We start from the raw sequence: 19,337 nt of genomic DNA, 5'->3' as shown, positions 1-19,337 counted from the left end.
GCATTTTCACGTTCATTGATCCGTGCTAGCGATATTATACGTCACGTGCCGCGTCGCGACGTTTCACGTGCATCTTCAAACGCCTTTCACGCTGATGATGACGAGCTCCGTTGTCTTCTTGGAATTCTAATTCCAGCACAAAATGGGTAAAAGATATTTTATGTAGAACCTGTCAGTTTAATGATAATGAATATTAAGATCGATGGGAGTAGCTGGGATGAGCTTTTCGCAAGCTGCACCCCTTGTTTTATGAATTCTTTTTACGGTTATTGCAGATTAGTGTTAGCTACTTACCTCTAAAATAGCATGGCGATTAAACGCATCGCTGCGTGGTAGGAATTCATTTTATAAATACTAATGCAAGTTGCGTTTGTTACCATTGGACTGTACTCTGTATGACAATTAAGTTGGAGTATTATAATACGAAGAACGGAGAAATTGTATATGAATATATTTAATAATTGCTTTACTATCAGAAAAATAATCTACTTCGGTTGTTAAGGCTTTTCAGATAGCTTATATATGTCCAACGCGAAATAATGTAGTTTAAAGTTTAGTTCAACTTCAGGACTTAAGATAACTGAAAAGTCAAAATTGGTGGAAATTACAGAAATAAAACTGCATAAGATCTCGTAACTTTTGAACTTCTCTTCGTCGGATAAATTAAACGAAACCATCGTCATTTTTATACTAGCTTCAGCGTCCTATTCATTGCTGTTCATGAATACGTAAAGGTGTAAGATGCCCGAGCAGAGCAATACAGGTTGGTTGCCAGAAGCTCCTTTATTGCCACTTATCAATATCCCGAAGCAAGCAAACTACGTACACCAACAATGAAACGCTAACGTAGTAAACTTGAGCCAGAGATTTCTATGCTTCAACGAATCATCGAACAGACGGTGTATATAACGTTTCGCACTTTACAACGATAAAGCTTTTCTGCAAATGATCCTTGTATCGTTTCCGTGTAACGCGTTCGTACACGAAGAACATTCTAATTCGAGCATGAAAACTCGAGACGAAAGAAAGGACATTATCGTTAGTGTGGAAAGAGCTTCTCAGAGAACATTTTCAAATACGCTGTAGTAAGTAGAATAGCAATCGAGCTTTTCCTCCTTGCGAAATGTGAACGTTTGAGCAACTTTATAAATCCACACGAAACCAGAAAAAATACAAAAAGTTGGTAAGTCGGACGTTTTCGGGTCAGAACAGGCCGTGTTCCGTCGCCTCGGATACTCCAGTTGCGGAATACTTTTCCCATTTCGGAGACAAAGGAGCATTTATCGCAGCGGGACGCCAATGGCAGCTCCCAAAACGCACATATCGACCCCGTGCATGCACGATTCACAAAACCAAGGGGAAGGTCGCCAAGCGGCGAGTATCGGGGAAAAGGAGCCATGAAAGCTTGGTGTGTGGGTGGATTTGCATCGATGTCGAGAAGGGATCTGCACCCTCCTAGCGGCAGAGAAACGTAAAACAATTCGGTGTTTGACGCAGAGGACGCGCGTGGTGAGCGTAAGGTCGGTCGAAAAAATCGACCAGCAGTAGGAGGCGTACGTGGACCAACCCCAAATCTACACCGATGCGTGGGATGTTGTGCGATGTCTTCTCGCGAGGGTCCCAACTCGTTTGTGCGAGGGAGCCGATGAATATTTCGGGAATTCCTTCGCGAACGAGTGACTTTAATTAAAATCGTAAACGCATTGTTTCTCCGTATACTTTAATCATGTTGGAGATTTTATTTCGTCACAGTGATGGAAAGTTCGTGTCGACTAGAGGGAACGATGCGAAGAAAGTCGATTTTTCGCGACGAGCAGTCGTGTTTAATTAAGAAAATAGGTCGCCGTGAGCCTTAAGATTATTACTTTCGAAGATGTAGAAACAACGATGCTCGGTTGCTAGAAGTTTTAACTAATCTCGAAATTACCGTAATTAATACGAAAACTCGCCAACTTTCAGCTGAGTTTTTAATTCTATCGCGACTAGGCAAGAATTCGATCGTCCTTGATGTTTTTACTTTACAACGATACCGTGTTAGGTATACACGTGGCACTTACGTCAAACACAATTTGTTTATCATTCGCGTAATTAACAAACATTCGGTATCTAAATAGCGATGTTAAACTTTTAACGAACGTCTTACTTATACGTATGCATGATACGTGGAGCGCAAACGTAGAGCTTGGTAATGCCAACACGTTTAATTGCGCTCTTTCAGGCAACGATTAGCCACGATTCACGATCGATCGCCGAGTTATTTTCCTTCCGTAGGCGTGGAACTGTTATCATCTCGGTGAACGTAATTCCAGGCCTAGTTCGGTCGGTGGTAATTTTACTTCACCTCGTTTTTCCGCTGTACATACCTAGAAAGACCGCGAAACGGTTATCGAGGTGTGCATCGACCGCGTCGCGAAACAACCGGTCTACACGTATCAGGAAAATTTATTGGCAACGTACGAACTAGTAGCCACGTTGAGTCTTCGCTGGCACGTGAAACCTGGTATCGTTAGTTTGCAATCAATTTTCATAAATTATGCCTGTTATCTGTTACGGGAAGTTAGCAAAATATTAGAGCAATAATGTAGTTAAGTCTAGTCTCTTGATTTCTCAATATCTTCAATGAAGTCGAAACTTACATTGAGATACTTCTATCTAGAAATTAATAGAAATTGCTTGCTTTCGACATTAATTTCAAATCCGAATGTCGAAATTTCAATTTCTACTCCTTTCGCGAGTAACGTTCGTTTGCCTTGGAACATTTTGTTCGTCAGCAAACTCTCGAAATAAAGAAAGGTATCGTTAATATTAGTATCGTTAATTTCGATTTAATCGTACATCTGTCAACAGATTCGGTATAGTTGTAATTTAAAATGTTTGACCGATGGCAAAAAACTTTACGTGATATCATTTCTGATCGAGCCATTTACATCAACGATACCATCAAATTTACATAAAGTACAAAATTTTGTCGGCGGTGTTGTACCTTGTCGGTTTATTTACATGCATGACGATAATCGACGGGCATAATCGGTTTTCCAGTTGATCGGAGATAGGTAGTCGATTCACCAGTAGGATTTGCCATAGATAAACATCGATGGGACGTAGGATGAACTAGTATGAATGGTCGTGGCCCACTTAAGCTAGTTAATTTCCGAAAGAACCAGCTCCCGCCACGCTAACCACGTCGATAATTAATAGACTTCAGTCTGTGGCTAGCTGATATATGATTTCTCGTGACATCGTACAGTCACCTTGTCTCGCGTGCTAAACTGGTGACAGGCTGCACACGATCTCGCTTCGATATCGTGTCAGTTAATCGATAAAATGTCTACCACGAAGACAATATAATAAGTGTATAATACAGCTAGGAGTTGCAACCTTAACGAACGTTGCGTGTAAAAAGACGTATCTTAAAATAGCCTTTGACTCGCGAAAAATCAAAGATACGAATTATTGCGTATTTTTGCATATTTGACAGAAAAAATTTTATGGGATGCTTTGCGATTAAAGAACACCTAACGGGTTATTGAAAGAAGAAGCTTGGAATTCCGAAGGCTCGGTATAAAGTTACAAGCGAACCGTTAATCGATAAGCTTCACTGTCATGAATAATCATGAGCTCCGAAGACATCCGATCTTACGAAGCCTAAATTAGTTTCCGTGCAAGCACTGTTAGCTTTCGTCAATACCTTTTTGATATCGTGATTCCTGAGGAAGATAAACCTTTGAGCCGTGGACGATTGATTTAATGGAATTTCGATCAATATTGAAGGAGTGTCTTTGATGATTCTTGTGATTAATTCGGAATCAATTCTGGATGGATTGCGTCGAGCATGGTCGAGTTTATTTTCATTCGAAAAATGATTCGATCGTTATATGAAACGTAGATTGGCATGTATTTCAGTTTGATGGCAGATTTCTACGGCCTCGTGAAATTTTCTTGGGCTAGAAAAAGAGGGCAAACAGGAACAATATGTAATAATATAATAATAAAATATAATAATATATAAAAGTAATGGGTAGAAGATCCATGATACGAAAAAGAAAAATAGAATTTATAATCAGGTTGTATAATACATATGATTTGTAATTAAATTAAACACACATGTACACGCGTTTTGTTAACAATAACCATTTGATCGTGTATACGCGTTTACATTGTAAAGTGCAGCTGCGGTTCCATGTGCAATTCCATTCGAGGATTCGACATTCGAACGAATTAATTATTGCTACGCAATCAATATGACGGTTTTGGATCGGTGAATCCAAATGCATCTGTTCTCAAAGACTGTTGAATAATCAAAATCGTTAAACATTGGTCGAACTTACGTCTGCATCGTGTCAGCGTTCAGTGGAATTATTAGTGCATAAGCCATTCCTACCTGATATATAAGCTATTCCCGGAGTGAATGAAAAATGTACAAGCTATATAGAAGTCGTGACAAAGTTTGTATATAAGTTGTAGAGGCAAGGCATCGCTTGGTCTACCTTTTCAAAGTTCACTGCGAATTTAGCTCATCGTTCACGCTGTGTTGGAAATGTCGAAAGATATACAAAATCAATTTTCGATAAAACTTTTATTAGTAAAAAAATAGAAAACTATATGTATGAGGATATCGATACGAACGGGAAAGCTCAAGTAGAGTACGCGAATTCAATGGGGTATTTTGTTCGTTTATATCCTCTTGTACACGTTTCGCCTCAGTTTCTCCCACTGAAATTACGTTGATCTTAAACTTCCACGAGACCCAATCGAAAGTTCCATCGTAATTAAAAATTTTCACGCATTCGACGAGGAATTAATAACCATTCTCCACCGGACAGCGAAATGTAATTAGTCGTCTACATGATTGTAATTTTACACCTTGTCGATGTGCTCGAATTCGCTCGAATGGTTTTTATCAATCCGTTGCCTGAAGCGGGTTACTCGAGTACGATTCAAACTTCACGTTCGAACAATTTATATTACGTCGAGTAATAGTAGCGTATTCTCGCGAGAGAATACACAATCCTTGCGGCGACAAGCGCAAAATATTTCCATGACGGTATACAGCTACAGTAGATATTACCGTGTGCCATAACCACACGGACAATCGATCAATTTGCCCGGATTACGTGGAAATAGTGTTTCACTGCAATCGTTTCCTAGTCAGGAGATTGGACTGGGGTTCGTTCGTTGTCGTTTTACTCTGTTTTGCCACTCGATATTCGCTGATATACTTCGTGTTGACGCGCGACGCCGCGTAATTTTTACAATTTGGCCCTGACCCGTGTCGTCTGATGCCAGGTGATCGACCATTTCCGGACACAATATCGCGCCGCGTGTATTTGGCGAATGCACACCGACGACCGAAAATATAACTAGGGAATATTCAGTAGAAGCATAAAGTTACACGATAGATCTTAAGTTGGGACAACGGTAATTCTAGTTCTTGTACTTTTAAAGGGTACTTTAATGTAATGGACCGTATGTACATATATCAGCGAAGGGATTTGGTAAAGTATTACGGAAATGGAAAAGTACATTGTAAATGTCGCAACGGGTCGTTAGAGTAAATTGACTTTGGCGCTTCAATCCTTTCGCTACTGTACTCTGGCAGCTAAAAGCGTTTTTTTGTACGAGGATAGTACACAGTAGGTACCTTTTATCAAAATGGGTGGGTGTTTAAATGCTTTGTATAATTAGCTACAGCTCAAGGCATATAAACGCGAACATATATCACGTCGTGCTTTATCGTGATTTTGTTCGATTCCCATTGTCTAATTTACATCGTCGCGACGATTCCAAACGTTAAGGTATTTTACCGTTTCGATAGGTAGCTTCGGAACGGTATAGATTACCGTAGGAGTTAATTGAATAAGGATCATGTTAATAGAATTTCGAAACCAAGCGTGTACGATAACGTTGTACGGCTGCATAGGGAGAAGAAGCATCAGACTAGGGTCAACGACAGTCTGAAATAAAGCTCGTTCTCGAATTAACTCGCTGCGATTCTTTCTCCCCTCCTCTTCGACCGTCGATTATTCTCGAACTTGGTTCTACCGTTTCGAAGACACTTTGTGCTTTGTGAAATTGTTGTTAAATAGCGATCGTTGTTTCGTAGACGGCTATGATTAAATTAACGCCAAGCCAATCGATAGCCGTTTGCCGAAGGACTCGATTATAAATTCCTCTCATTTGTCTCTTTGATGTACTTCATCGTGTGCACGTTAATGCGTTCTGCATCGTCGTTAAATTTTTTTGAATAATAACTGAACGGTATTGACTCTACTGAAATCGTTATTAATCCGGTAAAATTTGTTACGAGCTTAAATAGTATAAAAATTTTCGAATACATCGCCCTATCCTTGTAATATCTTTGTGATAATTACTTTTGTAACATTTTGCTTTTCTTTTGCAGCCGTGTTTGCTTTTCGTTCTATAAAAATGTTCCTTCTCATCGTAAAAATATGTGAGAATTGCCGAATTAGGTTATTTAATAAAAAGAAGCTTTTATGGATTATAGGGTCTAGGAATTAGATTTCTTTTAATGTTTTACGGATGAACAATTTTCGAAGAAGATAGCCGTACACCGGCAGGAAAATCAATAAGACATGAATTTCGTATCCATTCCGGATAACTGGCTCGATGTAATATCACGGGCAAGAATTAAAATAGTTTGAAAATTTAATACATTTTTATCACTGATATTCCTAATTTAATATTTCTACAAATATTCAGTATCTGTTGGCAACTAGTACTGTAACAAATACATTGAAATATTAGGTTGTTCCAAAAGTTTCTTCCGTTTTATAAGGAAATAATAGATGCACAACATCGTTTGTTTTATATTATTTTATTAAATTATGTATGATCTATTTTGTTCCAATAGAATATTATTAGAAATTCTCTATCTTGCTGTATTACACCTATTTTATCTTAAATTGTAGAATTAATAACAAATTGTGGATAATAGAATGTGGTTAATTGCTTAGTTGGCAATTAACTTGTTGTAACGTTACTTCGGTTAAGTTAACAATTTGTCTGATACGAAGTCTCAGAAGCAAATAAGCCTAAACTGATTTCGCAACCCTTATGTACATACATACGTGCACAGGTATATAAGTATATGCGATACATGTATATGGTCGCTGTCACTATCACGCAGAATCAATTTTCCAACTACGAACAGCATAATACTTGTTTTGTTGCGTTTAAGTAAGCTGTACTAAAGTATTCTTATTACCGTCTTAAATCTTCCATAGTTGTCGAGAAATAACCTCGTCATGGAATAACCGCGCTGCACATAAAATCTGTGAGTCACTCGAAATTCAAACTGCTGAAGCATTCATTCAACTGGGAATTTACATATTACTTCAACTTGTAGGTATTGCAGTTTTTACTATAAGCTTCCTTCAATTTAATAACATTCTTACCAATAATATTTTTGAGCTCTACATAATCGCGTTTTTTGCTTTGCGTCTAAAGTAACCTTCATAATTTTCTACAAGATCTTTCCTATTATCGCTTTGTGTCACGAGTTTGACAAATCGCTCAACTTTTAACAAGCTCGCATTTTAAGTGGCCTGCCTCTATGAAAGTTCGTTTAACATGTTCGTAACATTTAAACGTGGAAAAAATCAACTAAAATCTCGCAACTGAGAAATTTACAACTTCTTCAGGTATAAAGATATTGCTGTCGCTAAGCTATTACGGATCCTTTCTACGCGCTCGTCTTCAATTTCCTGCTCGTTCCGCGACGTTTCGCAAAACGTTTGGCTTTGAAAAGCTTCGCGACAAAGCGTACTGGTCGATCGCATCAAAAAATTGTCAGGCTACGAGTTAAATTCCAACAAATTACGGGATTGTTGGTTTTCGTAGCGATGATTTCTGTTAAAATATCTCTGCTAACTTGGAATTGTTGGCTGCATGCTTCAAAAGCATGTCGCCGCATTTCTGTTTAATTGTACGTCGCTTTCTGGCTTTGCGAATAATGGCATTTGATGTGGCCGCACACCGTCTCCTCTTAGTCCTTGCACGCGTGTCCTGACAGCCAGGAAAAGAGGCAGAAAAAGAAAAAATATATCTGCATACGTATCCATCGAGCATACAAAGGGAAATAATTCAACGACAGGCAGAATGTTCCTCGCCGAGTTTTAAAATCGTTCCTGTTACGCGAGCCAAGAGATTTGCCACAATGCGATGTTGTATGCACCGCATTGCAAATGTTTGTATGCACCGAAGCTTTGGTCGCATTTTGTCGTCCTGCTGCTCGTAAATGGACGCGTCGTTCCTCAAAGGAACGCTTTTCCGGCCATAAAAGGTGCGTCTATCTTTCCTATCTCTCCTTTCGTTCTTTGCAACTTATCAAAGAACGCATGTTTTTGCGTGTACCGCGAATCGCATCGCAGTAGGTTTGGATACGAACGTTTGGATACGTAACTCTAGTTCCGATTGTCGAAAGTACAACGAAGATTTGAAGTGGATGCGAGGATATTGTAGTTCGCAGATGATAAAGATAGCTCTCCGTTTTATTGAAACGCTACGTTCTACTCTTTGGTATTCACTTTGAAGTGATAAGAGTAAAAGAAGAGAAACGAAAAAATTGTTGTAGTCTTTTTAAGCAAACTCTTTTCTCCGTGCGGTTCGAGATCCGTGGTTGAAAATTTACAATTTTTATGAGTTTCCTGAATGATCGTTTATCTAAACTGTAAGCCTGTTTAACGTACCTCAACTTTAGTGATTAGTTGAGAGCCATTGACCTTCCACGAAGCGTTTTGAAGTTTCGCCAGCGTTTCAGCTTCATCAAAGTTCAAGCAAAGATAGTTCTCGGCTATTCGATGGACTCTAAAATCATGAGCGAAATAAGCCGCGACGTTGGCAGAATGTCAAGAACCTTTTTTTACGTTTACACATTACGGAAGCTTCAATTGCCACCCTATCATTAATTTATACGATATCCCCATGGAACTAACGTAATTCCATATTTCACGTTATCGAGTGTATCGAAAAAAATAAATTTCGTATCTGATAGATTCGTTTTATAATTCACCATATTCTGTATGCATACGCAGGATAATCTACCGAAATGAAATATTCATAAATCTTGGAAAACTCGTACGCTCGGAGGAATATCAACACCATAAATTTTCTACGAGCATAATCGTACGCTCGCGATGAATAGACGTTATGACTGGCAGCGTCTTTTTCCCAGCAATTATCACCTCTCTAATATCATTGCACGGTTTAACGTGGTTCCACGAAGGGAACGTGATTTTCACGGTTGAATTGAAATTTTATTCGTAAATGCAAACGAGAGTCGCGGTGTGTGCTTTCATCCTTTTTCGTAAAAAACAAACTGCTCGCCGTAATATTGCGAGAAGAAAGAAATCGACGACGTCGAGGCGGAAGGAAACTAGGTTCTCTAGACACGAAAGACGCGGAGTCGGCGCAAGCGTCGACCCTTTTCACTCTCGTTATCTGGTTTTCCTCGTAACCGAGTGTGTGCGCTCGGCCTCGAGTGCTTCTTCGTTATGACACGCTGGTCCAGAATTTGTCTAGGCGAACGACACCATCCTCCTCTACGTCTGTGCGCACACGTGTCTCGAGAATTGACCGTCGAGACTAAAACTGGAACCTTCGAGACTTTTTCCCTTCTCACCGCAGAATTTATTCATGTTAAAATGGTCACTGCGGGGCTAATTCAAAGCGAAGTTCAACGTCGAGATAAATGTTGGCCAAGTTTCTACCTGCTTCAGGGAGTTGTTGAAGGACTCTTGTTAGATAGTTCCGCGAGAAAGAAAATGCTTTTGCAATAAGTAGGTTTGTGTTTGCTAATAAATTCATGAAGGGGATGGACTTTTATCTAAAACATATACTTGTGAATCGTGTGGGTACCTTTTTTAGACAGTTATATGGAAACGATAGTTGTTTGCCTGTGAACTTTTGTCGGAGAAATTAAATTACGTGTAGTTTATGATATTTATAGAACTTATATTTAGTAGTATTTTGATGTATCTTTATATTATCGACGGTATCTAATGAAATAAATTATAATTTTGGAATTTGTATAGAGAAGATAATTGAATAACAATAGCGATAGGCAATACGTTTATTGCTTATATTATACAGCTAATTCGTTTGCGTATTTATAGTTGACATTCTTAGAATATTTACACTGTTACACTCAATTATTGATTTGGCAACCTTTATTCTATCGGCAACTACTTTTGCATATAAGCACATACTCCATTCTTATCTGTTCCTTACAACGTTTATCTAACCTACTTCCACGATACTTAATTTTTCTTTTTTCTTTTGAAGCGTTTATCGACAAAAAACCTTTTTAATGCGATAACATAAACCTGATTGAAACGCCACAGTACAGCATATTATATATTAATTATAACAAATAAAATGGATCTAAAATTAGAGCACTAGGGATCGTGACTTCCTTTCTGTTTTCATTTTTAGCGATGCACATAACATTTTCTTTCTTTACACTTAATTAGAATATTTCTATTAATTATGCTATGCCTTGTCAGTGCATATGAAATAAAATAAATGAAGTAAAATAATAATAAGACAAGGAAACTAAAGTAAAATAAATAATTATGAAACAAAACAAAATAATTAACAAGCTAAATTACACACGGAAAATTCTTACACAGATTAAGTTTATTACTAACAACCACCATACTTCGTAATATTACCCGAGTTACATCGCAAATCATTGAGTTTCGGTAGATTTGTACAACTCTTAAATAAATTACGCAACGTAATTTCTCGGAACCTATTAGCAACATCGTCACGTCCTTGCATTTTTTCCCAACCTTGTGATGTGGGATTCGACGAACGCGGTGAATAATTTAAAAAACAAACAGCTGATATTCGTAGGTCTCTCTCATTTGTACTGTTACGGTTTACATGGTAGTCGTTTGAATCTAATTTAAGGTATCGATAACAACGCGAACTTAGTACTTAGATGTCGATGGGAGGCGTTGCTGTGAGGTGGATATCAGAATATAAATTAGCGTGTGCAGTCGAGTAATGATGTGTTCTCATCTCGTTAATTTACCTATGAGACTCTCGTTTATAGAACCGGAATTCTGATTATCGAGAAGGGAATAAATATTGCTTCGGATACTTGTTTCTCTATTTGTTATGCTACAGGCTATCGAGATTTCAGTTTATTACTTCGAGCATCGTTAACATGTCATAACGGTAAACATTATATTATAGAAATGCAATCAAAATGATAATTTTGGAGTGTACGAGGTTTATCGCTACTGCGGATGTAAAACGTGAATAAATAACGCAGTTATTTCTGCTCACGAGTCAGTTCAGGTAATATGAAGAGATAACGTAAAATGTCAGGACACACTTAAAATAGAATTATCGTGCAAGATGTCAGGCGTGATTTAAAATCGGGTTAAAGTAGAATATTATATTCTCTGCGGCGAATAAAAGCTCGCTGATTACCTAATGTTTTTGATTGCGCTTTTTCGTAGAACTGTGAGACGTATGAAAGTAACACCTGAGATGTAGTCGATGTTCAACTTATATTTCTATACGTTTCTTTCTATAAGTTCCTTCTTGCAGAATCTACGAGATGTAAAAACAAAAGTGGGAATTAAAATGATAATAATCTTTTTCCAATAAGAAATTTTCTATTAAATACGCCCACTTCTACGTGTTTCTTCGCGAAATCTAAATCAAACAATAATCACATCATCGATGTCGTTCAGGCAGTTCGTTTATAGACTATGTCCACGAATTTAGTTTACAAGGATTCTGTCAAACCTTACGACAACGAGCATCGTTGCTGCATTGCGTATAAACTTGCGCATATACAATTCTACAAGGCAGTACAGGTATATCTGCCAGAGACGATGTAACGAGTTGTCCGATACTAGCTCCTTAAACCAAAGAACGTGCGACAAAGAGCTGTTTGTCGGTTCAAGCCAATCGGCTCCTTCCTCCCCGGAAACGCGATTCCTTCGAAAACAAGTAGCACGATGGTACAAACAGGAAGGGAGAAAAATAAAATCAGCCGTTCTGGCTTTTAACTCATCGACCGATGAGAAAGGAACGGGGGAGAGGGAGATGAAGAGAGAGAGAGAGAGAGAGAGAGAGAAGGAGGAGAGAGAGTAACGTGGAAACGACCGGAGAAGCCGGCACAAGGTAAATCGATACGGGCCATGCAGCAGCCAAGGCTGACGGCCCTACGCTTCGTTCCGTCGTCTCTACTTTCTCTCCCGCTCGTTTCCTTGCGCCCCTATCATCCATTCTCCCTTTCCTATGCTCTTATCCGCACCCCCTTGCGCACAGATTATGGTGCTCCCTGTTAGCGATGGGAATGGAGCACCACTCGTTGTACAAAGTTTGCCATCGTGGCAGTGCCCCTTTTCTCCATCGGCTCGTGGGCCTTGAAACTCCGTACGTTGAATGTTCTAGCCTCTCTTAAACGCGACCAATGCGGTGTCACGACAGCTTCGTGAATCACGAACAAAGATTTCCAACGCCGTTTGTTTTCTACCAATTTTCCGTTTGCTGCACTTTCTTGGCGTTTCACGTACGGAGCTTCGGAACGTGAAAGAGGATTAGGGGATTCGCGGTCGAAGACCACCGGATTGTGGAATCCAAAATGGAAAAGCGTGGGACGGTGGTAGTTATGGCCGATGACCGCTGAAACGTACAATTCAAAACCAAAAACCGCTAAGTTCGGACGTTTGGTATCGGAAATTGCTGTGTTCAACTACTCGACAGTATCGAGTTATGAACTTCGACGCCACGAGTATCTATGATAATGCGTTCCAACGTTCGAGGACATCGACGAATCAATCGATGCTGCTATCCAATGTGTAATTCGATTTAGAATCTCGTTGTATCGCTCGCAAGCTCGCTGTACTATTGGCTTCGGAGTTTCAATCATTGCGTGCTAACGTTTGCTATCGTTTGTTCTACTTTTCGACCTAGTTTCCTACAGAAATCGAATACTAATAGCGAAAACGATCAGCCGTGGGTGGGATGGATAGTTCGACATTGAGAACCATTAGGTTGTGTAACTCGACGCCGTGAACCTTCGAAGTATCTGCAATAATGAGCGTGTTTGTAATTTTCATTTAAAGTTCCTCGCAATTCGTCCTAGTAGATCGTTCGAGGCTCGATAAGACAAATACCATATACCTCCAAGCGATGTAGATGCGTATATCCACAATGATTTGCGGACTAGAAAATTCGCTTTCATCAGTGAAAATAGAGCAGAAGTCGAAGATTCCTACACTTTAAAACTTTGCCCAAATCGAATCGTTCGGAATGATCAACGTATGTCTTATTTGTTACTGGTAGTATAACTAATAAAATAAAGTTCTACTTGCAGAAAGTTTGTTGTAATACCTTCTGTCGTCTCGTTTGTGTCAGATTGTGGAGCGGCAAGTATCAGATAGCTAGTTCCGGAACCGCAACGTATAGTCATAGTTGTGTTCGTTTTAAAACGACGTAAAAACTTGTCAGATTAATGGTTCCGAGACCAGGTGTTTTCCGGATGATTCTGTTGTTTTTCCCTAGTTCCATTGTTTTGACGCAATTCTGTACACGGCTTCGTACATAAAACAACGCCCTAAACGAACTTCCATCCGAGTGGGAGTCGAGCTTTAATGTTCAACCGTGCTCGCTAAGGCAGGTCGAAAATCGTTAAGCCGATGTGCAAGTGGCATTTCCGGTTGATCTAACCGTTTGAAAGAACCGGACTGCGCCCATTGTGACAGGCGACGACAGACAGTTCAATCTACTTTACGTCATTCACCGTTGATGCTTTCTCCTCGGTCAAAGTTCAAGCGTCGAATTTCCATCGAGCGGTAAGGTAGGTCCTTAAAATTCGAACGCGTCGGAGACATGTGGGCTATAGATTTTTCAAAAATTTCACCAGTCGAACACGAGTCGAGGACAAAATTCGTTCAAAGATATTGCACTATATTTTCTCTGAAATTCGACCTATTTCATCGAGGATAATGATATATATGGCGGATTATAATTGCGAGAAAATTAAGCGAGAAAGATAGAAGCTTTAATTTAAACCGCTTTGCGGCAGAAATACGCGTAAAAATTGATAACACGCTTATGTATAATGTGAATCGTAACTTGAGCGCCGTACAAAAATTTCGCTATCTTAATGCATGTACGGTAAAATGCATGGATCTTAGAATATCCCTCGTGCGTCTATATACAGGGTGTCTAATATGTAGTTGGTAGCATGACTTGGAAAGATATGATTCTATGGTAAAATAAGATTAAAAGAGTACGCTTAAATTTCGTCGTTTGAAACTTCGGTTTTCGAGGAAAATGAATTTAATGATTTATTAAAATAATACCACCATGTTTCATTGTGCCTCTGCTAACAAAATCCCATCCTACATTGTGTATTTATTAAATTTGGCAATTGACAGCATAACTGCAAAACAAATGTTCAGTTTTTAAGTAATTTAATTAATTAATTTGCATATCGTCGCCATACTTGATTATTCATTACATTTACTAATTGATCGCACAGGGAAACAAGAATATTCGCTTTTTATTCACTTTTTAAGTAATCTAATTAATTAATATACAGGCATTGCTAGGGCGTGTAACGTATGGTAAAATTTGTCAAACGAAGACGAAAATTAACCCGTTAAAATTAGCTCCAAGATAATTGGAAATACAAGAATTAACCTGTTAAATTTAAACTCTGCAATTGCAGCAAATGTAACAGAACTTCCGAGCTTTCAACAAATTTTCTGCCATATTTTTCATTTCCCTCTGTTGCATAGTACTAATTGTGCCATTAGTTGCAGACCACCCTTAGACTCGTACACGAAAAAAAGACACGCATACACGAACATGCTATACGGATATGTAGAAAAGTTGTGCAAGCCTCTTGATGCCAACGCTACTTATCCACGCAGAAGTACGGGCGTAACCCCTCTAAATTTCCCCTAGCCGCGGTTAGAATCGTATACGTTCATCTTTCTTTCTCTTCCTCTTCCGCTTTCTAGCAGTCTTTCTCGCGTATTCCTTCGACCTGCTTGTTACCACGATCCCTTATCTTTCGCACAATAGCCCTTGCTCTTTTTGACTGCGCGTGGCCTTGAGCAATGAACTCGAAAACCCGCAGATCGATTGGAGGGAACGAAAAAATACCAACTGGGATCTTGAGTCGAGGGAAGAAACTTTGCTTCACCACCAGAGTGCCAATTGACCAAGATCTACGAGATTCTTCTTATTTAACAAAAAGTCGAGTGACGATTTAATCGAGTGACAACTTACTGCCGCTAATTGGGAGACTCTGAATACGAGAAGTTCGTGTTCGAAGGAAAGTTTTATATTTTTACGCTCGAAGAGAAGACTGGTTATATATAAAAGGAATGTTGATTTTTAAACACCACGATATTTTGCAACAAGATTCTTTTAATGACTCGACGGTATCGATTAAAGAAAATTTAGAGCATGAAACGAAACGTGAGAATATTACTTCTCTTTTAATTATTTGTTTTAACGAGTATAATTGGAGTAATATTTAGTATCATTTAATATCCCGAAGCTTTAGGATAAGATGAAAATTTAAATATCTCATTTGAGAGTATCTCGATTTATTCCCATTAAAAACGTGTAATTCGAACGTATTTAATGAAGTTTCGCTCGCGTCAGAACTAATTGTTACAGATTGTACGCGTCATCTACAAGCTATTAGCAGTTTAATAATAGGTCGATCCCGAGTAACAATCCGCGCCGTGACACGTTCATTTTCCACTTTGGCTGCGGAGAGATCGCATTCTGAAGTGGCTAGCAAACGATGAAGTACTACGATCGGTCATATCCCTTGAGACCTGTATAGAACACGATGCACACGTTTCATTATTAAAGCACGGTTGTGTAACTCCATTCAGTCGCCTGGCACGTTTTACCTTGTTTCTTGTTGCCGCGCCGCTTTGAAGAGATTTCGTGAAATGAACGGCCCCTTTCACCAGAGGCTTCATTTTTTATGCAAAGTGCTTCAAAGAAAGAGGCAGCGATTCTTCCAGCGTATTAAAACAGTTCCAATCTATAGTTATGCTTAACAAGCAATTTTCATCGAGTTAAGTCATTTTTATTTCGTATACTTCCTCTCTTTTCTTCGTAGACCTGTGATTTCTTTTCTTCAATTTTCTAAAAACGTGATATGAAAATGAAAATTAATACATATCACTAATAAGTTTTTGACGTATAAGAATGGGGAAATTTTTACACATAGCTCACTTTAGTGTCGTAAAATCGTAACTTTCGTAATTCCATCAGTCGTTGAACTCGAAACAGGCCCAAATCTGATGAAGTGGAATTACGATCTTGGCAACATAAGACCCGAATTTAATCTCTAAGATCTAGAAACTTAAGTCTGCAACAAGGGGAGATTCCGGGTTGATTCCACTCAGGTCCTATGACCCCACGGACATGGAAGCCGACATTTCTCTACTTTACGGATATGTGAGTTGAGGCCTTACAATCTTGGGGTGGTTCGGAACGCATTCCACGGCGGCAAGGAATTCCGATGGCGAAACTCAGATCCCACGACTCCGATGGTAGGATTCGATCCTCAGAATTTTACTTCCTCACACATGTATGGGTTTCTGCCAACAGAATTTTCACTACGATTGATTAGGTTGAAATAGAATTATTCTACGAATACCGTAGTCGTTCTATTGACTTATTCAAAGTTTTCAGTGTACATTAACGATGTCTCTTTGCAAATGTGCAAATACAGAAGTCCTCCGATATGTCATCACCTCTTTCGCCATCTTTTCGCAAATATACGGCCGTCTAATATAGTCGGAATTTTCGATTCACGATTTTCTATTCTGCGTCCTATTGTTCGTTGGTAATAATTCAGCAGGTTTTGTCTACGCGTCGCAGTATCGGTTATTGCACAATGCCATCCATACGCGGGAAATATTTATGAAGGCATCTTGGATCGATGGTCGAAGCCGATGAAAAATAAAATCGGCTCGTCGAACAGTTCGCCCTCCGTTCGCTAATCATTCGTGAAGGGGAAAGAAACAGGAAGAGGGCGAACGGCTCGAAGAAACGATGAAAAGTTCGCCCCATTTCGAACAGTAATCCTGGCGTGTCGTTATCGAGGACAATTGCCATTTCGAGGATCGATGAGAGACAACGGAAATATATTTCGAGCAACGAAAGAAGCATAATTCCGATTAATTGGCTTGGGATCGATACGAGGAACTGTTCCAGACGAAGTTATTGATCGATAACGGTATCTCAAGATATTCGCGAAACAAATTCATGAATTTCAGTGAATTAGAATTATAGTTTTTAATTTTACAGATCTGATTGAAAATTTGTAATATGAGATCGTTAAATAGATACATTCTGGATAAGACTTTGAATGGCATTTCGCGTGTTTTAAGATTATTTAAAAGAATGATTCGTATACCTACGATAGATGATTATCAACGCAAGTTATTTCTACAGAGCGTGATATTTTTCGTGCTACTCGGTACCAGTTATGATCGAATCAACATTCTTCGTGTTAAAGACGTCTTACGTAATGCTCGCGAACTACTTGGAACAGAATTTAATAGAACAATTTATAAATCACGATTTTTTTATCAAACGAACAAATCAAATTATTCTCCCGAGTATCGAGCACTATACTACCAATAGATTGAAGCAATATCGACGAATCAATTGTACGCGCGTTTTATTCTTTGTCGAAATAATTACGCAATTACGTTATTACGCGAAAAAGTGTGAAGAAATAATTCCCGATAATTGTTCGTTATTGGGATTGAATAGAAGTTATTTACGGAACGATGGTGATTTAACGGCGCGACGTTGTGCGAACTTTGAGATCGACACCGACATTAATGTGGCTTCCGTGAGCGCGTTTTACTGTGGAACTGCGGATCCGCAGGTCTGAGGAAACTTACCCCTTTTGTAAGGGCGAGTTTACGCGAGAAAAGCTTCCCGAAGTTCCGTCAAGTACCAGACACAAGACACAATTACTCTGTGAAGTACGCCTCCGTCTCTCGTCGGGAGAAAAACTTGAAATATTCCAGCTGATATCGATTTAAGCCGGGATTAGGGAACTTTCACAGCAGCGGGATAACATCGATGTTACTGGAAAAATTATTAAAGCCACCAGAGCATGCTCGGTTGATATTTGTTCCCATATTTCCTACTTTAAAAACATTTATTTCGTCGAAGGAAAATGTTACGTAACGATTCAAATAAATACGTATTTGTGTCGTGATTTATAATTTATTTTCATCGTATGTTATTGATAATTTCAGAAAATAATAATACGACGTTAAGGTTCTCTGACGTGGACGCATAATAAAAGTGGAAACTGTACTGATATTACTACGAGTGAAATAAATGTTTTGTGTTTACGATTTTGAAATAAAAGGCACGAGAAGGATAATATTCGATCTATTTTTCTTCTTATTGCAAATTTTACTGAAGTGTGCAGGCTGTTCGTGTAAGCACGCCATAAATATTGCGCCGCGAGCCGGCAATGAAATATGGTACAGGCGAAATGAGTTTAGAGAGGGTTAGTAAATGTCAGATGAATTTTAGGACGTCTAAAACCTCGAAAACCATTTACGGATATGTTTATATCTTTCGATATATACTCTCTATGTTGCTCGTTAAACATAATAAAACTTGCCCTTCCGCGTAACTATAAACATATCAAACATAGGAAGCTTAATAAAAAATGTACGAAAGGAAGCTAATAATCTCTTGGTACCTTTATTAAAATTCTTATCGTTTCTGTTACAGGATGACAGTACTGAGCATCCTACTCGGAGTCCTCGATTGGAATCGCAATATTTTCTGTGTCTTTCTACTGTGGGAATACTTCGTGGGATATTTAGTCATTTTCGTGTTATCCATGATAGTAGAATTTTCCATCTGCTTTCTGGCTACAAGGGGAAGCATCCTGGACACTGCAGCCAGAGCGCCAATGCAATATATTCTCTATGTTCGACTTCGTAAGTAATTCAAAATTAACTCGCAAGAGTTACGTGAAATGTAGAAATGAGATGCAATATAAGTGGAAGGAAATACTATTTTAAATCGTACTTTAATGTATCTTAAGCCGATATGGGTCATAATTGATGGAAAAAGGGAAGATTGTATACATAAGCAGTAAAAATACATTGCAGAAGTTTCCTTGGCTTCTGCGCGCTACAGCTTTTATTAGAATTCTTTATAAACAAAGAATCGTGTCTTGTCGATTTCAGTGCTACCGGTTGTCTTCGCCACGATTAGACGGGATATTTATGGTATCGAAACCCTAACGCAAACCAGTGCAAAAGAGAAAT

At 38.9% G+C, this 19,337-nt stretch overlaps 1 protein-coding gene across 16 annotated transcripts in view; it reads left to right on the top strand.

Annotated features, from left to right (window-relative positions):
* The window catches only part of LOC126920902 (diacylglycerol lipase-alpha), a 53,250-nt gene that overhangs the window by 14,212 nt on the left and 19,701 nt on the right, over window positions 1-19,337 (top strand). For all 16 annotated transcript variants that reach the window (XR_007712141.1, XM_050731882.1, XM_050731881.1 and 13 more), the window contains one exon: window positions 18,793-19,004. Coding sequence is in view for 15 of the 16 variants with exons in the window: in XM_050731882.1 (XP_050587839.1) it covers window positions 18,793-19,004 (212 nt within the window). In the remaining variant the exon portion in view is untranslated. The remainder of the gene's footprint in view (window positions 1-18,792; window positions 19,005-19,337) is intronic.

Source organism: Bombus affinis, chromosome 10, assembly GCF_024516045.1.
Source record: "Bombus affinis isolate iyBomAffi1 chromosome 10, iyBomAffi1.2, whole genome shotgun sequence".
Lineage (NCBI taxonomy): Eukaryota > Metazoa > Arthropoda > Insecta > Hymenoptera > Apidae > Bombus > Bombus affinis.
The sequence above is the reverse complement of the archived record's forward strand: the minus strand, read 5'-3'. Positions and strand labels throughout refer to the sequence as shown.